This window comes from Petaurus breviceps, unplaced genomic scaffold, assembly GCF_028583685.1.
Source record: "Petaurus breviceps papuanus isolate PSGF00001 unplaced genomic scaffold, PetGlider_PUasm1.0 226, whole genome shotgun sequence".
NCBI classification, from domain to species: domain Eukaryota; kingdom Metazoa; phylum Chordata; class Mammalia; order Diprotodontia; family Petauridae; genus Petaurus; species Petaurus breviceps.
In genome coordinates this window covers 1,967,514-1,991,974 of record NW_027185890.1, presented here as the reverse complement: position 1 = coordinate 1,991,974, position 24,461 = coordinate 1,967,514, and the positions used below count along the sequence as shown (strand labels likewise).

The window sequence follows — 24,461 nt, the reverse complement described above, 5'->3', positions numbered from 1 at the left end:
TAGTCAAATTTTCTGCAGACTCTAAACCTACGTTTGCTATTGTAGTTAATGGAAGAAGTGCCTTTCTATCCCTGACCAATCTAATCAACATTGAGGATTCATGATTTCATCAATGTTGGCAACCCAACAGATTACAGTCCTTTCACGATTTGCTAAAAAGTTTTGTGAGCTGCTGTGGTCAAAATCATCCATCATCTGGTGGCCAGTTCTCTGCTGACCCATGAAACTCTTCTAGGCTGTCTAGGCTGATTTCTGGACCACAGACATACATGTCCATACTGAAGTCATAGCTTGTAATCTGGTGATATTACCTTCGTGGTCCAATTGATTAAAATTCAGAAAATTAATTGGAATCTGTAAGTTAAAGTTTCATAATTCTAATGCTCCTCTGTTTAGATTCCTTTTGTCTCCCATGAAATACAACCAGCTTGAAAGAATGTTCTTTACTAGCAGGACTGATAAGTAACCAAGTAAAACATACTGTACTTTTATCCAGTGTCAGTGGCAAGAGGCCCAACTCCCAGTTACACAATCCTATATCAGGCACAAAACTTAAAGGTATTTTCTCCAACTTCATCTTAGCATTTTAATCAAGCCAAAAGCAAAACACTGCAAGGTCTTGTGATACATGAAAGTATGTTAATTAACACAAAGGCAGCCAATTTGCATTGTTTTTCTTGTCTAGAAGAGACAGGGAAAGAATTGTGAAAGGACATGCTAGTCTAGTATTTGCAGAGTAAAAAATTCAATGATTAGAAAGAGATGGAGTAGACTAGCATTCATGAGAACAGCAGTTTTCAACCTGCTGGTACCCAAGGGAGCTGTGGAGTTCTTGTAAAGGGTCCACAAATCTATAAATAAGGAATCATGCCTTCTGTAGACTGAATGGTTTGCTTGGCTCTTTTTTTCAAATATGGGAATAGAGTCTGTGCTTAATAAAATTCAAAAATAATTTTAAAACATTACTAAATTCATAATTAATTTTTGTCATTATATCTTTCTTCAACAATCTATACAAATAATATGATTACCATTATGTGAAGGTCTGAGTTTTTTATATTAAAAAAGATATTTATGAAAAAAGTATGGATTTACCACATTAGAATAAAAAGCAAGAGCATTGTTTTTTAAACTTACTGATGGGGGGGATCCTATATATTAGACTAGGAATGGGGAACCTGCGGCCTTGAGGACATATGTGGCCTTCTACATCCTTGGGTGCGGTCTTTTGACTGAGTCCAAGTTTTGCAAAACAAATTCTTTTATTAAGAGGATTTGTTCTGTGAAGTTTGAATTCAAAGGACCACACTCGAGGACCTAGAGGGCCACAGGTTCCTCACCATTGTATTAGACTCTATGCATTTTAATTGTCAGATTATATACTTTATAGTTACCATTGTATTCTTTTATAAGATATTACAAATTATTTGTAATAGATTTATGTAGTGCTTGGTGGTTTATGAAGTGCTTTCTTTACAATGCCTTTGTTTTTTTGTTTTTGGTGGTTTTTTTTTTTTTGCTTTTTGGAGGGGGGAAGGTAGGGAGATTGGGGTTAAGTGACTTGCCCAAGGTCACACGGCTAGTTTTTGTGTCAAATGTCTGAATCAGGATTTGAACTCAGGTCCTCCTGACTCCAGGGTCAGTGTTCTATTCACTGCACCACCTAACCTCCCCTTTACAATGCCTTTGTGAGGGCAACAGTGCCAATATTTTTATTCTTATTTTAAAAATGAGAAGAAAACTGAGAGTCTGAGAGGTAAAACTGAACTCTTTATAGTAACAGCTAAAAATGTGTTAGAGTTGAAACCAGGTCCCTAATCTCCAAGTCCAGCTTTCTTTCTACTCTTTCAAGATGAATTCTCACTCCGACTTGTCCTTATCCTTTAGATTTTTCCCTTAAATCACTGCTTCTCCTGGGTCCTGTGCACTCTGGCATGTAGGTCAGTAGCTAACCACCAAGTCTGGCCTAGCTTCAGGGTGTCAGCAAATATAAATGACAAAAGGCTGAGTAGTAATTAGATACTTGCCTCCAGTTAAGTATTGGCAACAATATGTATCACAATGTGACCTTGCACAGATTACCTAATTTCTCTGAACCTTGCTTCACAGTCAGTAATCCATATATTGACCTCCAAAGATAACACATTAATTTCATATCTGAGAATTACTTTGAGTTCTTGTGGGTAAGGAAAAGCTATGTGAATAACAATATCAAACACATGCATAGTGCTAATTCTGTGCCAAGTCACTACGCTAAACGATTTAGACTATTATCAGATTTGATCCTCACAACCACACTGGGTGGTAGGTATTATAACCCAGTTCACACTAAAGCTCATAGACTGGACCACATTAGGTCCCTGCTCAAGCTGCACTTAATAGCTGTATTTTGGACCCCCCTGGATTAGAGTGAATATCAATTGTTTCTGTTGAATTTTTTGAATTGAATTCAATATTCAATTCAAAATTGAATATCAATGTAACTGTTTCTCTTTGGAGCAGCAAACCTCAGGGTCTTCCCCTCCCAGCTAGATTTTTTTTTCTTTTTCTAGTTAAAGGAGCCATCCCTTGACTCACTTCTTAAAGAGAAGGCCCATTCACTGAATGGGCCTTACCTCACTCTAAGTGAGTACCTGAAAAGGCCTTAGCATAAAAGGGCCAGGGTCTCCCATTGCATCCTGGGTCATCTCCAGTCATCCTGATGAATATCAAGTCTCTGGACTCAGATGCTCTGGAGGAGAAAGTGAGGCTGGTGACCTTGAACAGCTCTCCCTCACGCAAATCAAAATCAACTGCAAGTCATGTCATCATCTCACTGTCCTCTTTGAAAACGGACAAAAATGCAACCTGTCCACATTTTACAGATGAGGAAATTGAGTCAAATAGAGATTAAGTGATTTGCTCAGAGTCCAGATTTGAACTCAGGCCTAGCACTCTATCTCTAGCTGGCCTATAATAAAAAAATAGTATTCTGAGGTTCAGTATGAAAACACACAAATTTAACGATTAGAAATAAATTATCTCATTCAGAAGATAGAAGTCCAGTTAATGATTTTCTGGAAGTCTAGTGCTATTTTAAAAATAGGTTTTCCTCATAGGCTGTGTAATCCATTCAGATACAGATGACAAAGCCCCCTTGTAACAAGAAGATGTTCTTCTATGAACACGAGTTTAGAATGCTTTCAGATGCTTTTCATATTCTGGATTGTATGGGGGTTTTGAACAAGTAAGTCTTGATTTTTTTTTTCACCAGAGACTGCTCTCAAGAAGCTCTGTCTTGCTTTATTTGACAATTAGATATTTTTAAAAAATAATGAACAGTCATTTCCCAGTAGATTGGACTTTATCCAGAAAGCCAGTTTCTTGTTGGTGAAAGGTTAAAGGTTAGGGGAGACCAATTTCTGATGACAATTCACAAAGTTCCTTTTGTACCTTCAAAGAAATAAAAGGGCCTGTTAGGTTTTACACAGAAAAAAAATGTTTTTAACTGAAATGTTTTATAGTGTTGACACAACTACTGTTGCTGCTCTTTGATCATCACATCCAGTAGGCATAACTCTCAACAGAGGAATGAAAAAAATGCCATGCATCTTGGCCTCCAGGTGACTGAAGTGAAGACACTTCACTCAGCTGTGTCTCATAAATGTCCATAGCCTCAACGAGCAGAGCAGAAAGTGCTTAACTGCCTCTGCCATTCCCTCCTAGGCAGGCCAGTCTAACAGCAGGATGTCATTCTCCTTCAGTAGCATCAACCATCATTCTTGACTGGAATGTAGGCTAAAGTATTCTTACATACTGCCCAGAGCTTGGCACAGAACTTGGTCCATGAAGGTGCTTAATAAATGCTGATTGAATTGGATCACAGTGCAGAATTTACACTCTTCCTCGGGGAGGCAATATGGTATGGTGGAAAGAATAGCGGTTCTAGAGTCAGAGGACCTGTGTTCAAATCTCAGCTTTAACGGGAGGAAGACTAGGTCCATTGATTCATGCAATTTTTTAAAATATATTTTTTATTGCATTGTACTCTAACTTTTCCTCATTGGGAACATGTATTTTAAATACAAATAATAATAAGCAGATATTATAATTTTACTTTAAAACAAAAATTTACACCCTGTTATCTCTATTTTCTTTGCTTTATGGATTTCAGCAAGGTAAAGCAGAGAAGGGAGACTATACCTTATCCTAGGGATGGGGAAACTGTGGCCTCAAGGCCACATGTGGTCCTCCAAGTCCTTAAGTGCAACCCTTTTACTGAATCAAAATTTCGCAGTCTTAGGCCAACCAAGGACATTTGTGCTTCAGACTTAAAATATACAAAGAAATGCAGTTGATTGAGTTACAATGGATAGAGGTCAATGTGGCTAGAAGTCTGAAAATTAAGGTAACTGAGGTAAAATGAGGTAATCTCTTGAATAAAAAAAATGTACTTGACCAATTAATTTGTCATAAGCTAAATATTCACCAATGATGATTACAGTGACTTCTTTGCATGTGAAAGGTGCTTAATACATAAAACATAATTGTTGACTTGGTTATTCCAGAAACTATGTCCAATTAACTTTTCTGATAACATTTCTCCACAAATTGGGCTTGGAAGAAGAGGAGGTTATTATCTGTTTTAGGCAAATTGCCCAAAACTTTGAATATGTCTTGTTTGCTGTATCAATAATAGAAAAGGCCGTCTTTTGCAAAGCAGTAACATGGTCCCTTTAGCGTTATAAAATTGCTATGTAGAGCACTCAGGATCTGGATTATTGCCTCATAAAGCAGTGCACCCAGGCTAATGTCACTTAATTATTAGCACACTTTTAGAAGACACACTCTTTCTGTAACTCCATGGATCTTAAAAATACACATATAGCATTATGTGATATATCATTTGTTCTGAAATGCATTAAGGGTATATCTTTTCTGGAAAAAGTTTTCAAAGTGAACATGCATATTCTCAGCAACATTTTTACCTTTATCTTAAATTATCTTCATCTTCTTTTATTACCAACAACTCTTGACTATAGTTAAGAGTTTTCTGACTGTTCTTTCAGTATCTACTAATGCTACTTTTCATTTTTCTGTGTGTGATAAGGATTTTTATGTGATTGTAGAATTAACATTTTTGGTTAAAGTCACTTATTTCTATATCTTTGGGACCTTTCATTTGGATGGGGAAAGCTAAATTTGTTCATAGAAACTAAAGTATAACTTGAACCCGAATCAACATTAAATAACAGCTAAGAAGGTAGGTACAAATCAACCTTACAACAGAACTATTCTGTTCTCTATGATTTTCTTTACAATGAGTTACCTTTGAACTAAAATGCAGCCTTAACATAAAACTATCTTTACTATATTTCACTTCTTTCCTTGAACTCCTTAGACACACTACCCCCCCCCCCCACCTGCTTAGGATATGCTGAAACTTGAATTATTGTTCTTGACTAGGAAACACGAAACACTAACAGGAGATGAATGTTTCAGAAAGACAGATTTAGGCTCCATGTAAAGAAAAACTTCCTTGCAATTAGAACAATAAAAAGTGAAAGGAGCTGCTTTCGAGGGATCATAGGGTCCAGCCCATTCCTTTTTCAGATGAGGAAACAGAGATTCATTGATTTTTACAAGGTTACACAAAAGGAGTTTGTCAGAGGCAGGATTTAAGGCTACACCCTCTCACTTCAGAGGCATAGCTCATTCCATTGAACCATGCACAAAATCCTAATTCGAACTGAAATATTTAAAGAATATGATCTTCATCAAGATTTTGATATGTAAAACATTTATAATACACATCAAACTATGATGGTACTAGAAATACATTTTCCAAAGGAATTTTCAGTTATTAGATGGGTTGTCATAAACATGTGGTGAAGCAGTACCTGTGCCAATGCACACTTAGGCAAAACAAATGTTATTATTTTGGGGTGCTAAATGGCTTTGATAACTTCAATCACTTAAAAGACATTAAGTGACGAATGCTCTATCACAGAAAGTGTTCCATCAGTGATCAGATGACCACTTATTGAGACAATGCAGGAAGAATCCGCGCTTCAGGTGTGACACGTTTTCCTAAAACCCCTTTAGTTTTAAAACTTTGTGTGTTGTTGTTTGTCCTTCATTCTCAACGAGAACCAATGACTTCAGGATGGTGGTATCTTGACTTGAAAGTGAATTGGATTTAATTGAGGCAGAGTTGTGCAAAGTCATCAAGCCCCCTGTCTCTTCCAGAGACATCAGGGTCCAATGGCAAGCCATAGGTCAAAATGACTCTGGATGAAGTGGGAGACTATATAATGTAGCAAGGAAAATTGCTAGAAATTCATCACTAAAGAGATAAAGGCAGAGACCATCAACTGAAATTAGTATTTCCTAGTCAAGACCAACAATTTGAGTTCTAGTATATCCTAATATGAAAGAAAGATCAAAGGAGTTCATGGTAAAGAGTAAAGTATAATAGAAAAAGGTAGCTTTTAGTGTTAAGTTAAGAGTTTTAGTTCAAAGGCATCTAGCTCATTGAAGAAAATCTTAAAGAACAGAATAGGAACTTTTCTTCTTCCATATGAATAGGTTCAAATGGAAAAGGGGAGCTCAAGATTTTGATCAGAGTTTAGAAAATAATGGGCTTGGCATTAAGAAATAGAGGTTTTCCTCTTAGCTTTCTTGTCTCTTTTAATAATTTGAAACTTCTGGGAAACATTTGGAACACCATAATTCTGAGCCAGATACATCCCAACCAAATAGCTGACTGTAAATCCAAGCAAAACCTAGAACATAGTAACAACAGCAGCAGAACCTGAATGGAGAACCCAAGAAAATCATCTTCTTTCTTTAGATTATTTGTTGTTGCTGATAGTTTCTTGTGGAATCAAATCAATTCAAGATAATTGTTTGAAGAAAGGAGAATGGACCAATTAACTTCCCAAGAGTCTTTCCAGGCCTTTGATTTCATATAGAAGTACCCACTTCAAATGTATAAAGTATAAAAATGAGACTCTAAAGGAATCTTGAAATGGTCATAATAATTTATAGTCCTCAATCTTCTCTCTGGGAGACAGGGATAAAGTAAGCATGAAAAATATATTAACCCATGCTGAGACCCTGAGCTTAGGCAAGACTTAGAGACCCTTACTTTTATCTCAGATATATTTAGAGGACCCTGATTGTGCAAAGTTTTAAACTGTAGCTTAGTTAGCTGGTACTTAGAGATGGTCCTGCTCAGCAGAAGTTAATAAATTTGTGCTGCATATCCGTGGCATTTCCAACTCAGCTTTACTTGGGCTAGAAATTTAAATATAGTAAAAGCCAAATTTGCTTTATTTGTAACTCCCTGCCACATCCACCAAAAAGGTATAACAGATTTGAAAAGGGCTTGATTTCAGTAAGAAGTGAGTAGTTGAAAACAAGAACAACCTAAATGAAGAGTGCTGGATTTGGAATCCTAGCACCTGAGTTCCAATGCCGGCTCTGCCTCTTATGACCTGTTAGCTTGGACAGGCTACCTCCCTTCTCTGAGGCTTACTTTTCTCATTTATAAAATGAGGAGTTTAGACTCGATGACCTTTGACCTCTTTTCCAGCTTTAAGTCTATGATCTGATGATATTAGGACATTGTGAAATAATTAAAAACCTCTAGCATGGCAGTTGGGAAATTATCACACATTACTCCTGGAAATATTGGCAATTGTCCCCCCTGGGCAAGACAATGGATTTGTTTGGGCGTTATTTTTTTTAGGTTTCAGAAACAAGAGCGACATATACATGTATTTGAGAAAGGAAATTGTGGTGTCAGGCTTGGAAGACAAAAGTTAAAATAATCATGAATTACATTGTTTCAAAGTTGAATCTTTTATTATTTGGACTAAACTATATGTGTAACCAGTAAATTATTTCTGTGAAAAGACTAAGTGGAATAGGAAAGCTAAATCTTTTCTTTGCCATTGCCTCAGCTTTCTCTTTGCCTCTCTGTCTGTTTCTCTGTCTACCTCTGTCTGTCTCTGTCTGTCAGTCTATGTCTCTGTCTCTCTCTCTCCCCTCTTTTTCCCTCCCTGCACTCTTACCCATTCTCACATTTTTTACATATATGGGAACAATTTTCAAATCTTTATCTCCAACCCCAGCCTTTCACCAATAATGGCAACTATCATCATTAATTACGCAGTTTAGATGCCACCTTTTCCTTGAAGTTTTCCCTTTTCCCTCTCCTGTTCCTCTCTATCTTCTGTCCTTCTAACTTTCGCAGTTGTTTCTCTGTATCTGTATATATAATATATATGTATGATATTTGTATATTATACTTATCTGTATACAAGTCCTCATATTCTACCTATTTGACAGTGATTGGTGTATGGGTTTTTTTGTCATTGTTGGGTTTTGTTTTTATTTTCTTTTAACTCCTATTAGCTCGTAAGCCTTAAGGGCAAATGTATATCCCCTAAAAAACCCAGCAAATCATCATAGCTCCATACAAATTTGTCAAGTTAATATTGCCCTTTGAAATTATGAAACAATAAAGTGATGGAGATAGCACTATTACATCTCTTCAGAAATCCTTTTGAGTATACACAGTCTCCACATTTATGGCTAGCATTATAATTCTAAGTAGCAGAGTACTTCCTATTAAGGAAAATTCAAACCAGTTAGTACTAGTAGATATTGACTATAACAGCTGTATTTACTCCAACTCTAAGATGCTCAAGATAAGTGGAAAGAATTTAAAAGATCATGATGATAACTAGAAATCATGCACTCAAGTTCCAAGGATGTTACTGTTCAATTAATGTTCTGAATGGGAAAAGATATTCATGGTCTTAGCCATGACAACAACAAAAAACAAACCAAATTTAGACTTTTTCAAATAGTTCGGAAAGCCCACTGAATTAAAATTTTCCCTTAAAAAAGTATTCTTTGTGACACTTGTTTCCTAGGCTATTTCAACAACATTCCATACTACAAAAATTCTCTCTCTCTCTCTCTCTCTCTGATTCTCTGTGTCTCTTTATGTCTCTATGTCTCTCCCCTATTTGTTTTCTGTATCCCTTTTGCTTCTTTTTTTCCCCTTCGTTCCACCCCCTCCCTCCCCACTCCTCCATAGAAATCCAAATGCAATGACCTTAAAATTCTAATTTATTGAAGAGATCATTTCAGATGACTACCAAATTGCATTTCCTTGACCTACTCAAATTATTTCCTTTGGATAAATTAGGTGATTTTGGATGAAGAAAGATAACTTAAAAAGCTGTACAAGTGGAATGAGGATAATGTTTAGTTGTAAATAAGACAATGGAAAATAGCTTTAGTGAGTGGCTAAAGAAGGAAAAAAATGATACACCATCAAGTGTTGGTTTAAATTGTAGCATGTTATTAAGGGCAATACAAAGTCATCCAGAAAAATTAGTCTACTGGGATTATGAGAAAAACAATAAAGACAGCTTTTAATATCTGGAATTTAGAATTGCTTAGAAAAAGCTAACTAGCAGAATTAGGTAACTCTGGGGTATGAGGATTTGTTTTTAAGATGGATTATTTTGTTTGTTCAGTTTTCTAAGTAGCCTGGCATTTCTTCTAAGACTCTACAGTATTTGGCTTTTCCAGTTAGCTTCGTGAAGCACTAAATTCATTAAAGTAAATGATGAATTGCTTGTGTGGTGAGCCAGAGGCTATTTACATGATTTCATTCCATTGAAAAAGAGATGCTACTAACCTATGCACTCTGCATTCCCTTTCTGAGCAATGAGGCAAATGGAAAAGAAAACTCAACATGGTGGGGTGGCTAGGTGGAACAGTGAATAGAGCACTGGCCCTGGAGTTAGGAGGACCTGAGTTCAACTTTGGCCTCAGACACTTGACACAAAAACTAGCCATGTGACCTTGGGCAAGTCACTTAACCCCAATTGCCCTCCGAAAAGTAAAAAAAATTTTTTTGAAAAAAAAGAAAACTCAACATGAATTAAATTTGTTTTGTCCTCTACTTAAATACCTCATCACAGGGTCAATGTAACCCTGGCTTCCTGAAGGCTATATGAGCACTCTGGCAAGTGCTACCAAGCAGAATAGGCTTTAAGTAGAAGTCCAGGCCATAACAAGAAGTTTTACACTAGAGGATACATGTTTTTTGACCACAGCAATTCATGAAGACTGGGAATTAAGGCGTGGATGGGTCATGATCTTCATCAAGAGGAGAGAATGGCCACACCTAGGCAATATTTTGAAGTGTTGAGGAATTTGACATAATAACACTATGTGCAGGAATATTTCACTTTATGTAACAGATGTGTTCCTGTAAACTGAATTGCATAATGAACAGAACCAACTCCAAGGTTGTTGTAAGCACGAAATCAGAAAATGTACATAAAGCACTTCGTAATGATAAAGCTCTTTATAAATGTGGATACAGTAGTAATGATGACAGTATTAAATATATAGAGAAACTTGCTCTTTCATGTAACACTGTAATGAACATTTCCATAATCTAAATATGTAACCACTCCCTAAGTTATTTGATATGTTTTCATATCAACAAGTTTCACCCTGTATAGTACCTTATGGAATAATATGACACATAATGTTAGTAATCACAAAAGTTTAGAAGTTTCTATCTTTAAAGCATATGTTACTTAAAATTTGCATATTATAGTATTAGTAATCATAAGAGTTTAGAAGCTTCAGTCTTTAAAGGATGTTACTTAAAATCTGCATAAGTTAAATAAATTAGATGTACTGCCATATTACTATTTATGTTCAAATAAATAAAATAAAGGGTTATTATCTCTGATAAACTTTTGTCTTTTATATAATATCAAGTTGCATTTTTCCTTTTATACTTTTTAATAATAGCTCAATAATAACCACTCTTTTTTGACATGGCATTTTATAGTTTTCAAAGTACTTTAAATACATTATCTTATTTAATGCTCATGAAACACTTTGAAGTAGGTGCTCTATGTACTATTATCCCATTTTATAGATGAGGTGTGGCTTAATGGGAAGAGCACAGGCTCTGGAATTAGGAGACCTGGATTCAAATTCAGATTCTGATGTTTACTAACCTGTATGACCTTGTCTATGTCACTTGAGCTCTCTCTGCATCGATTTCCACATCTGTAAAATGAAGAGGTTGGAGCAGATGGCCTCTCAGGTCCTTTCCACCTATTATGTTCTAGTGTTCAAATCTCTCCAAGAGCACACAGAAAAAAAGAAATCTGCACCTTACTCTTTGACTCTAAGTTCAGTGTGCTTTTCACTATTCTCATTCATTCAATAAATATTTATTAATCACTTTACAGAAGCTGGTGTAATGTAGTGGTTAGAGTGCTAGACTTGGAGATAGGAAGACCTGTGTTCAAATCTTACTTCACATCGTTTTCTAGCTATGTGACCCTGGGCAAATTCTTTGTAAGACTAGTGTCTTCATCTGTAAAACAGGGATGGGGGAGAAGGGGAGTAATAACACCCGTGATAACTAGATAATGTATGTAAAGATCTTTGCAAACTTTAAAGTGATCCACAAATGTCAGTTGTTATTATTATCATTATATGCAGAATACTGTGTTAAGATTAAAAATAAAATAAAATTTAGATAAGAAATGACTGCTGCCCCTAGGAAAGCTTACAGTTCCTGTGCAGCTAGGTGAAATAGTGGACAGACCCCAGGACTTTTGGTCAGGAAGACCTGAGTTCAAATGTGATCTCAGACACTTACTAGCTGTGCAACCATGGGCTAATTACTTAACCTCTCTGTTTGCTTATTTCTTCATTCATAAAATGGGAAATGATAGTACCTGGCTGTGAATATCAAGTATGTTAACTTATGTAAAGTATTTTGCAAACCTTAAGTGTTATGTAAGTGCCAGCTATTATTATTATTAAACTGTCATAAAACCTATAAGTTCTAAATTACTGATCATAAATAACCAATAGTAAAAATTGATAATAAATTATTGAGGCATCTCAGAAATACTACATAAATACTATATAAATTACTTGACTCCTCTAAGGTTGATGACAGAAGTCATCATAGGTCAGATTATTTTACTTTTTGTACCTACTCTAGTAAAAGCTTTTGCCTGTGACCTCAGCATTATTGCATTCATCCACTAACAATGCCTTGAAAAATGTGAAAGGAGGGAAGAAAATGGAATAAAGCTTTTCCTTTGCTAAACTGGTTCTCCTCAATAAATTTCATTGAACCTTTTGTAAAAATTTTCATCTGTGCATCACTTCCTAATCTAAGGTCACTATTTTTATTGTTGTTGTTTAGTTGTGTTTGACTATTCATGGGGTTTTCTTAGTTTGCTATTTTCTTCTTCAGTGGATTAAGGCAAACAGAGGTTTAGTGACTTGTCCAGGCTCACACAGCTACTAAGTGTCTGAGATCACACTTGAACTCAGGTCATCCTGACTCCAGGCCCAGTGCTCCATGCAGAGTCACTTGGCTGCCTTATTTTTATTGTTAGGCAAGTACAACAAGCCCTTCAATCTAGGGAAAGGAAAGTAGGACATCTCAATCTATTGTTACTCATTGCAGGAGTTTTCAGGTTTTATGAGCCCTAGAGTAAGGGGTAGAATAATTCAGAAGTCCTAGTAAAAAAGTGGCAAGTGTCTGACCTCACCCCCATAACTATTGCTGACATTCTTTTTTTTGCTAATAGGGGAAAGCAAGGGGTTAAGTGATTTGCCTAAGGTCACACAGCTAGTAAGTGTCAAGTGTCTGAGGCTGGATTTGAACTCAGGTCCTCCTGACTCCAGGGCTGGTGTTCTATTCACGGGGCCACCTCGTTGGCCCCAGCTGCTGACATTCTTACCCAAACATTAGCAAACTTAACCTTCACTAAGCATAGCTCTGTGTCAGCCCCTGTTAGGCACCAGGTTTACAAAAATAATAAAGACACAGAGACCTTTCTCTGAAGGAGCCTTTGGTCTGATTGTGTGATAAGAAATGTATGTTAATATAGATAATCGTTTCAGAATATGAAAAGTGCAAAGAAGTTCGACCAAGATGCACTGAAAAATCCAAGAAGAGAGAGGGAGAGTTCATTCATATGTAGATGGGAAAGAGGTGGGTGCAGAGATCTGGGAATACTTTGTGGAAATGGCTGAAGGTGAATTAGGTTTTGATAAAGTGTGTACTGGGGAGGCATTGGGGGCGGGGTTTAGTCACCAGGCAGAGATGGGAATGAGACGGCCAAGCAAGAATTTTTTGTTGTTGAGTCCTTTAAGTTGTATCCAATTCTCCATGGCTCCATTTGGGGTTTTCTTAGTAAAGATACTGGAGTGGTTTGTCATATCCTCCTCCAGTGATTTTTTCACAGATGAGGAAACTGAGCAAACAGCTTAGTGAATTGCCCAGGGACACACAGTTAGTATCTGAGGCTGCTTTGACCCCATGGAGATGAGTCTTTCTGATCCAAGCCCAGTGCTCTATCTTCTAAGCCAGTTAATCAGGTATGCAGGACCACAAAAGCAGAGGCATGAAAGTAAGAGAAGGTAGGATGAGAACGCTAAATCTTGTAGTTCTTGTTTTTTCTTTCCATTCCCCTTCCTGCTTCCAAGAACTGTCAACATGAACTCTCAGACTTTCCATTTGCTTTTCTCTCTTTTTATATATATTATCTGGTTCTGACTATAATCAATGCACTTGTGTAATAGCTTTGCCACTAGCTGATGGCATAGTTCAATTCTATTTAACAAACATTGACTGAGCACTAAATATGAGCAAAGCACTGTGCCAGATGCTAAAGATATAGTAGGCACTTAATAAATGTTGTGTTGAACTGATTTGAAAAGACAACCCCACCCTACCCTCCAGGAGTTTCCAGTCTGCAAGAAGGGATGTGACATATTTACATTTAAATAATACTTCAAGGTAGATTGTGACAGAGGCCAGGAGAAATGCAGAGAAAGTAAATTAGAAAAGTATAAGGAAGAGAGATCACTCTCAATGACCTCAGTGACAGGGATATATCCTGTTTGAATGCCTGGTGGAGAGAAGGCAGAATAAAATCAGGATTAGCAACTAGAAAGTGGGTTGAAACCAAATTGTAAAGATCTTGAAATCTAGATGAGATCATAGGTTTGTATTTTATTCAGTAGAGGATTGGAAAGCCACTGAAGGTTTTAGACAGAAAAGCAATATGGTCAAGATGGTATCTTATATTGTGGATTTTGAAAAGCTTCTGGGTACTCAAAGACTTCAGCTGCCTAACTTTCTGGTAAATACTGAATAGAGTGGTAACTCAATTTGAATTTAATGCTGACTATGCCTTTAAGAATGACGAATTCCGAACTGAGCATTCACATAACCTAATGAGGTCTGCTCTCAGGCTATGCCAGGGCAGCTGTGTAGCACGGTCCTGTTTGCATGCTGTTTTCACAAATACTAGGTCAGCAATTCCCACAGTGGAGTGAGGGACCCCTGTTGTTCCATCTTTGTTTAAATGTCTGTGATACATACATCCAGAAAATGTTAGGGGAGGAGGGAGCTGGGAAGAGAATACTGTGTAGACTAAATTCAAGGACTAGAGGATTTGGGAGTAAGGATATTCTGTGGGAAGTGTGAGAGCAGGCACTTATTTGTGGTGGGAGGGTATGAGAAAAGAGCAGATGTCTGTAGATACCGAAAAGTCAAATAAACACTGCAGAAGAGCAGACTTGCAGAGAAAAAAATGTTTAAAAGGTTCACAAAATACCAGTTGTTATTGCTGTTTTAAAGGATGGGAAAAACGGGGCTTTACTTTAGCAGTCTGATAGCATATATGTGTGTATGCATATTGTATATATACATATATGTTTGTGTGCGCTTAAATATATTTTTGTGTATAATTTTGTTCAATTGTTTTCAGTTGTATCTGATTCTTCGTCACTAAATTTGAGGATTTCTTGGCAAAGATATTGGAGTGGTTTGCTATTTTCTTTTCTAGCTCATTTTGCAGATGAGAAAACTGAGACAGAGTTAGGTGACTTGCCTAGGTTCACACAGCTAGTAAGTGTCTAAGGTTGGATTTGAATTCACGAAGATGATTCTTTCTGACTCTTGGCCCAGCACTTTATCCACTGTGCCCCCAAGTGTGTGTGTGTGTGTGTGTGTGTGTGTGTATACACATACATACACATAAATGTATGTATTGTGTAAGTATGTATCTGTGTGTATCTATGTGTATGTGGGGATGGATGAGTGGGCTTTACAAGCCAAATCATACATTAGAGGAAACATCTCTATTGTTCTATACTTTCCTCTATGTGTGGGTGTCTCACAAAATAGGATAATGTGTATTATGTCTGGAAAGCCTCCAGAAAGATTTGTGTTAACAGCAAAACCTTAATGATTCCCAGAGCAAGCTGAGGTTGAGAGTACTTTCCCATGCTGCAATGAAGTATATATGAGTGTCCCAAAAGTCTTATTGTAGTCTACGTCTTGTAGAGATACTAAAAAAGGGAGGCATTTATTAAATTGACTTTCCTGAATGGAAAGATGATAGAACAGGATGCCTTTCTCACAAGTGGCATCATCTTTGACAAGAGAAATCTGAATAATGAAAATTACTGATTTTCTTCTTACACAGCTCTGAGAATGTGCTAGGAACTTGAAGGAGAGACAGCCAGGAGAAGTAAGATGTTTCTCTTCTAATAAATGGAGATTTCCCTTTTTTTCAGAATATTTAGTCCTTACTCCAAATAAGTGGCGATTCATAACCTATTCTTTGTGAAATCATTAGCTTGAAGTGAGCATGAAATCCTTGAGAGTTAATACTTTATCCTAATTATCCCCTTTCTCTTTCCTCTTCATCTTTGTTCCCTACTTAATTCCCATTTATTTTTCTCTTCCTCCCACCCCCAAACTCTGCAAACCCTACCACTGTCCCAGGTGCTCTTGTGCCTTGCTTGCTATAAAAGTAGCTGCAGTAAAAAGAAAGATCTCACTTCTTAAAAACACCTGAGCCCCATAAAATAATGTGGCTTGGCCACAACACATTATAACCCAGACTGAGGCATACTCCTGAGCCTTCTAGACAACTGAAAATCTGCAGTAAAAGCTGAATCCAATATGGATAGCCCATAAAATAGGTTTTAATTCAATCCCAAGACACCAATAATATAATGTTCCAGTGTTTCTGTATCATAATTTCCATTTGGAAGAAAAAAAGGCTTCCAGTTTCTACCTGCTATGGTGAATACCACTTGTTCTCCTAATCTTTCAAGAGAGCCTCTAGGTAATACATATTACCAGAATTATAGGTTGGTGAGAAGATAAGTAAAGTATCTTGATAAATTGGAAAGGGCAAGGAGGAGAAATCTTGCAGCTCTGATTACACCAGGGGTGATGACAATGGCACCCTGCTACAACATGGCCTAGTAAATTCAGGTCCACACCTGGCCTGGATAAATGCTCCAGAAGTTGGTGCTTCCTATGGCCATGTTTTCCAATACCTCAATGGATCAGAATCATGTTTCAGCTTACAGGTGTAGTCCTAGACATGAGGAACTTCACTTTAGATAATGGCCCACCAAACACATTCTTGGATTTCTTTAAATGAAGGAGAGGGAAAGCGCCACTAAGAATCAGGAAAACCTCCCTTCAGACCCTGTAAACAATGGACACAATGTATGTACATATCAAAGTGTTCATACACCTGATTTTGACATCACTTCCTGAAGTAACTAAAACCGGAACACAAGAGATCCAATATAATATGACAACATATATTAATCTATAAGTTCTTACCATATGATAGATGGACAATGAGTTGGATGGAATGCTGGCCATAAAGTCAGAAAGACCTGAGTTTAAATCCAGTCTCAAGACATGTACTACCTGTGTGACCCTGGGCAAGTCACTTACCCCAGTTTGCCTCAGTTTCCCTATCTGCAAATGAGCTGCAGAAGGAAATGACAAACCACTCCCATATTTTTACCAAGAAAACTCTAAATGGGGTCACAAAGAAATGACAGAACAATATGAGAAGTGTTAGTCTCTGCACTAGGGTAGTTGTGGATAAATAGACACAAGGGGACAAATGGGGAGAATGTTTAGTATTTAGAATAAACAAGATTTGGCGACTGATTGGATGTAGGGAGTGAGAGAGAATGAAATATCAAGGATGATTCCTAGGTTGCAAAACCAACTGACTAGAATAATGGTGCGGTACCCTTAACGGAAATAGGGAAGTGGTAAGAAGAGGCAGATATAGAAGGGAAGATGAGGAGTTCTGTTTCAGAAATGTTGAAGTTGAGATGCAAGCAGGGGAAAAGTGGAATTAACGTAGGATTTGTGGTTAAAGGATCTGGATTCGAATCCTAGATCTCCCTCTCATTACTTGTGTGACCTTAAGTAAGTCCTCCTTCTGGGTTTCACTGTCCTCATCTGTAAAATGATGGGGTTGAAGGAGATAACCCCCAAGGTCCCTTGAAACTCTAAATCTGTGATTCTACAGTCCCATAATTCGTCCAGGACTGGTCCTGCCCATGAATTTCCCTTCTGCGCACACATAGCACTGCTTCAGCTCCACCCCAGCCTCGTGCCCATTTGGGGACTTCACCTCTTAAGAACAGTGTGGGAGGGAGTAGATGACGACAATTTTAAAAATGATCAAAGGGAACTGGAACCTCTCAGGAAAGCGTGAAGGAACAGTTCCTATTTAGTTTGGAGAAGAGAGAAAGAGGAGTGTCTTTAAACTGTCTTACAATATAGGAAGGCTTATAATACAGAAGATGGTAAGCAGCTGTTCTCCATCTCTTTTGAGGACTGCACAGGAAATCCTTCCATGGGTCTACACTACCCGACCGCTTGATCTGGACCCTCACCTCCCACCAGACAAAACTCCTGATGGTCTGCCAAACACAATTCTTCCTTCCTCTGCTTTGTATTTACAGAGACACTCCCAAATACTTGGAAGAGCATTTTTTTCTCACCTGCCAAATGCATGTTCCTTCTTTCCCTTAAAACCTAACTCTAAGCTCACCAACTCTGTACGGCATTCCCTGGCTAGGCAGAACTAGGTGGTGATGCTTTATCTGCAGTTGACACTTCCTTCTGTGTGTGTTCATTCATTCATTCATTCAGTTAATATTTTCTGATTGTTGTTTGTCCTTCATTCTTGAAGAGGCCCAATGACATCAGGAAGGTGATGTCATGACTTGCAAGTGCATTGGATTTCAGTGAAGCAGGGCTGTGCAAACACACCAGCCTCATTCTCTCCTCCAGAGCCATCTGGGTCCAGGGGCAAGATATAGATCAGGACGACTGGAAATGGCCCCTGATGCAGTGGGAGACCTTGACCTTGGTAGTCTAGGAGATGAAAAAGAAATGTGAAAATAACTTTAATATGAAACAAGGAGGGCAGAGGATAGGGATGCTCTAACTGGGCTTAATCAGGTCAAGCCTTGTGAAGGATATGGATGGCTAAGCGTATATGTGTTCTTTCCTTTTTCTAGTTAGCAACATCTCTGTATTATGTAAAATCTTGCACAAACATTTAATAAATGTTCATTTCTTTTTATAATAATTAATTACAATAATCTGGCTTAAGGTTCCATTTAAGGAACTTGTAGACTGCAGAGGTTACAAACTGTATGCATTAGCCAGACTTTTAAACCTTTTCCTTAGACATCTTTAAGAACTGGAAAAAGAAACTGTCAGGGTTGGTTTACCCATAGACTGGTTGGGATAAGGTGGGGTGGAGGAGTAAAGGGGGGGCACCATTCAAGGGTCAGAGGCACAATGCAATGCCACATCTATTAAGTATTTACTGTACACAACGCACTGTGCTAAATGCTGAGGATAAAAACCTCTGAAAATATATAACTTTCCAATTCCTTAATCAGTACTTTTTGAGGAAGCAAAATGCAATAGTCACTTTAAAAAAAGATAATTTTTAAATGTTGCTATTATGGCATATAACATTGAGTGGAAAGTCAATATCAGGCTGTTTCTATTTGGATACAATGCCAATCTCAGGAATTACTCTGGAATCAAAAGTCCCTCACTCATTATGAGACATACCTAGGATTTCTTTGTCATGAACCCTAAGATAGCTCACGATTTTTATTCATCTTTACTAATTGCCAAAGCACTAGCTTCGTAGTCTGATTCTTTCATCTAGAAAGCTGATGGTTAGACGTGAATGAAGAAGTCTCCATTAGTTCCCACAAGACTGGAAGCAAGTTGCAGCCTTCTCCTACAAGAAGAGCAGATGGAAAGCTCTCTCTTCTGCCGGAAACTTTGGGAGACAATATTCTCACATATGATGTACTCGAGATGGCAAAAGCTGGATGTTTCCATTCCATCTGTGGCCACAATTTGTTGGAGGAGTCCCCAGTGCAAAATTAATCTCCTACCATTGTTTCAGTCTTGGGGTCATATTAGCTTCCACCAGCTAGTTTTCATATATTTTTAAATCTCTATATATGGGAATGGTATAGATGCCAAGTTACTATGGCTTCTAATTAGAATATGAATCCTTCATTTGTATTCAGGAAAAGACTTTGCATTGACTTTGAATATAAAAGGGAGGCAAAGCCAAGTTCATGTGGATTGCCTTTCTTGGAGTTCTCAGATTTTAAGTGTCAAAATTGCCCTTTCTAACAAAAGCAATATTTTCAATTGCAATCACAAGAACACTATCTTTAATTCAGAACATGAGGGGAATACATTGCTCATTTTGTCACTGAACCTTTCATTTTTCTTCTCAAAGTGTTCTTCGACTTCTGTGTATCCTTCAACGTGGATGTGAAGAATGCAATGACGTTCAGTGGCCCACTGGAGGACATGTTTGGATACACAGTTCAGCAATATGAAAATGAAGAAGGCAAATGGTAAGCTTGTGGGCTGTTGTTTTGTGTTTTTGTATTTATTTATTCATTAAAAAAAATCATTCACTGGAATTGTACAGTTTCCTGCTTTTAAATTGCACTGTTTTAGAATGAACCATTTCTGAGTAGAACATACTTTCTAATAAATTCTGTTGTAGAGAGATAGATTTAAAGGTTTTTTTCTTTTAGTTCCCTGGCAGTAGGCCTTAAAGGATGTGGTCAGTGATTTCTGTTGTAGCCTGGCTTCACCTCAAAGGCCCCTGACTAAAACAGTTTAGCAATTAAGCTGCTGTGGGGAGAGTTCAACATTTAACAAACACTTATTAAGTTCCTGCTGTGCTGTGTGAAATGGTATGAAGAAGAGATACAGAGTTAATTAAAATAGTCTCTCTACAACATATTTGACAAAGCTGTCTAAATTTTTTCTGGCAGTGTGATTAGTGCATATGTGAATCTCCTCTTAAAGTCAGGCCCTGGTCTCCTTGGGATTAGAATATGCTCCAACTTTGACTATTACTGCACTATAGCATTCTGCCTTCTATAAATTGGCTAAAGTCATGGCAAGGGTACAGAGTAGTTTAGTGTGAATGAGAAGATAAGTAAGGTGAAATAACAGAGGTTGTGGTCAGAGTCAAATTGTCAAGTTTCAGACCTTGACCATGGTATAATCTTGAAAGATAGTGAAGTTAAAAGTGTTGGTGTATAGCTAACGTAGGTGTCAGAAGGAGGTCAGTGGTGTTGAAGAATTAGAAGAAGGAACTCTGTATGTGTGTTGGGGAGGGGTGTCAGATGGTCACTAAAGTCATTGAAGATGACCAGAGTTGCCAAGGGAGAAGAAGCCCCTAAACCTGGTGCTAAAGTTATTGAAAAAATTAGGCGAATTGACCTCAAGAGGTCTATAGTTCTCACTTTTTAATTTGAATGAGAAAGTGAGGAGCCACATGAAATCATTCTTTAAAATAGCTCATTTTTAGACTGGATCTCTGATTTCACTGGTCACAGGAACTCTCACTGAGAAAACTTTCTACCAATGAATCTCTAAGATGTATAGTCTTAAAGATTTGCCCTCTGTATTGGGAGATTAAGTTACTTGCCCAGGGTCACACAGCCTCTTAAACCTTGAACTTAAACCTTGGTCTCCCTGACTTCCATTTTAGTCCACTAGCCCTGCCTGCTGCCTATCAAAAGTGTTAACATACTTTCTATAATTACCCTTCAACCACCCAAGGAATACTTTGTTCATCTCAGGTTTGGCTTCTAAATGTTTCCTAATTTAGAAAGACAACACTAGGAATGAGAACCTGGCCCTGTTAGAATTTATTATGAGTGTGTGTGTGTGTGTGTGCATGTGAGTGTGTGTGTTTCTCCAGTGGTTTCTTGACTTTTTGAATAAATAACATATACTGGGTATAAAATTTTTATGGATGTGTAAGTACTCCATTGATTCGTATTCAATATAGTTAATACAAAGCATGGGGTTTTGTAGAGATAAAGGCAGGAGTTTTATTGAACTATACTTCAGTTTGAATACTCAAACTAAGTGTACCTTTTCCTCAGGTAATGGCACTAATAAAACAGCAGAGGCAGTAACATCTATTTGCATAAAAGAGTTCCGTTAATCTGCCATTATCCTCTCATAGAGAAGAGCCACCAAGTGCTTCTCTATTGCACTGTGAACTTTAACCTTGATTAATATAGTAAGTGACAGGTTGTCACAGCATACAAAGAGCTTGAGAACCAGAGTTCTAAATGTGGAAGACATTTTTGCATCTGCACCCACTCCAAATGCCACGATATAGCATACATATGTCCCAAATATTGATGAAGGTCATGCATTTTTCCTAATGTTTTCTTGAATGAATGCATGCATGATTAATGAATGAAAAAGCTTTTAAATACCCACTATGTGCTGGGTACTATACTAGGCTTTGGGGAATACAAATACAATTTTTGTGCTTGGGAAGCTTATATTCTCATAGGAGGAGACCTAGGGCATCAAAGGCAGTAATGGCCAGAGAAGGGGACCTGGGAGGGATAGACCCAGAGAGTCAGGGGCTAAGATGGACAATGGCTTCCTAAAGTTATGTCACAGAATCCATAGTGTGTATATAATTTAAATTTCCTCAATTCTCCCCCTTTCTTTTAACTTTTGACACCACTTTTTAAGTTGTTAGACCCCAGTATCTTATTTTTTCCTTCTGTCTACAACGACTCTTGGCACATCATCTGACCAATAATAATAATAGTTAATAACTATCTCTTGAATTGAATTATGCCTGAAATTCAAGAAGTTGACACCAGGTAAATAGGTTATGGATAAGAAGAGGAAAACTCAAGAGAAATCTGGAAGAATTGACAGGAATTGATCATAGCTGGGATGTAAAAGGTGAAGTTGTCAGAGAAAATTGAGCAGAACACAACTGCAGTTTGTCAGAAGGGAGGAGGGGCCTCCCAACACTGGTATAAACAGACAATCCAGCAGCCCCTCCGGAAGAGAGGAGTCATTCTGTTCCCTGTGGAACTTTCTTGTTCCTGCCACTTCTCCAATCCCACTAGCTTTCCTAGAGCTCAGCTTCTGCCTGTGCTTGGCTTTCACTCCAAGATGTGCCCTAGACTGCAGTTACCTCACTAAAATCAGCTTTCCTGCTGTGGAAGTTGGTAGAGTCCTGGGCTTAGAACTAAGAAGACCAAAGTTCAAATCTTGCCTAAGATATTGATTGGCTGTGTGAACCTGGACAAGGCACTTAAACTCTTTCAGACTCAGTTTCCTAATGTGTATAATGAGGATAATATGAGCACGTACTTCCCAAGATTGTTATAGGGATCAACATAATAGATATGATAATAGCTATAGAGATATAATCAATATTTAATAATTATTATTACCTAGAAAATATTTATCCATATACTATGTATAGACATGTATCTTTATATGCCAAAATATATTATATATTTATCTATAATATGATCTATAATAATATGGTAATAGAAATGAGCCTAAAAATTTAAAATAGATATATAATGTTTGGCAAAACTTAAAGCAGTCAGTTAATAAGAGTTTATTAAGGGGCAGCCAGGTGGCTCAGTGAGTAAGAGCACCGGCTCCAGTGTCAGGATGACCTGGGGATTAAATTCAGGCTCAGATACTTAGCACCACACCCAGAAGTAACTGGCTGTGTAACCTTGAGCAAGTTACTTAACCCCAATTGCTTTTAAAAAAAAATAAGAGTTTATTAAGTGCCTACTATGTTCTAGGAACTGTGCTAAGCACTGGGGATACAAAGAAAGCAGAAAGAGAGTCCCTGTCCTCCAGGACCTCACAATCTAATGGGGGAGACAAGATGAAAACAACTATGCACAAACAAGTTATATACAAAATAAAATGGAAATAATCAACAGAAAGAAAACACCAGAATTAAGAAGAATTGTAAAGGGTTTCCTGGAGAAGATGGGCTTTTAACTGGGACTTGAAGAAAGCCAAGAGATGGAAATGAGGAGGAAGAGCATTCCAGGCATAGAAGGCAGCCAGTGAAAATTCCCAGAGTTCAGAGATGGAGTATCTTGTTCTAAGAAGAGCAAAGAGGCGAATGTCACTGGATCACAGAGTACATGGTGGAGAGCAAGGTGTTAGAATGCTGGAAAGTTGTGTTTTTGTTTTTTACTTTGAACACCAAACAGAAGATTTTATATTTGTTTCTGGAAGTGATTGGGAACCACTGAAGTTAAATTACTATATAAATGTTGGTGATTATCATTAGGAATGGAGATATCTATATCTAGGGACCTATTTGCCTATCCTCATCCAAGATTGTCTCATTGTGCCTCTAAAAGCCCTGGGCTCCGACGTTCTTCTCCACCACAATAGTATCATTGGAACTTGCTCCCCTTCCTCTGTCTTTTTGGAATCTTAGATACTTCTTCACCCATATTGGGGTTTACAGTCTTCTGGATGAGAGATCTAGGAGCACACTAACCCCTCTTTTCATTTTTGTTTTGTTTTGTTTTGCTTTTTGGAGGGCAATTGGGGTTAAGTGACTTGCCCAAGGTCACATGGCTAGTAAGTGTGTCAAGTGTCTGAGGCTACATCCGAACCCAGGTTCTCCTGACTCCAGGGCCGGTACTCTATTCACTGCACCACCTAGCTGCCCCACTAACCCCTCTTTTCAGTACCACTGTGAGAGAAGGGGTCTGTGCAGAAAAGGTCCAACATTCATGGAATGTTGCTAAGGGTGCTGGAGCTGGATTCAGAGGACCAAGATTTGAATCCTGGCTCTACCACTTAATGACCTTGGGTCCCTGAAATAGGGCATTCATTGGTTGTCTCATTTGTAAGCTAAGTAAACAGAACTAATTGATCTCTAACTATCCTTAACAAGTTCTACCTCTGAATCTGTGACCTTAATCTGTTATGACTCCAAAGGTTTTGGCCTGAGTTAAAAAAACAAAACAATCATTGCTGAATTTTATTATATTTTCATTTATTTTCTTAAATATTTCCCAATTATATTTTAATCTAGTTCAGGCCACACTCAGAAGTGTTGTGCGTTTGACACCTCTGTTATAGGTAACTGAAAAAAAAGCTCCCCTCTCCCATCTCAATTTCCAGCCAGGGTGCATGCAAGGTAGTGGCATATATTATTTAGACTTGTAACAAAAAA

At 37.7% G+C, this 24,461-nt stretch overlaps 1 protein-coding gene across 2 annotated transcripts in view; it reads left to right on the top strand.

Annotated features, from left to right (window-relative positions):
- Positions 1–24,461, top strand: part of ITGA1 (integrin subunit alpha 1) — a 201,513-nt gene that overhangs the window by 45,563 nt on the left and 131,489 nt on the right. For both annotated transcript variants that reach the window (XM_069095297.1, XM_069095296.1), the window contains exon 2: positions 19,686–19,806. In XM_069095297.1, coding sequence (XP_068951398.1) covers positions 19,686–19,806 — 121 coding nt within the window. The remainder of the gene's footprint in view (positions 1–19,685; positions 19,807–24,461) is intronic.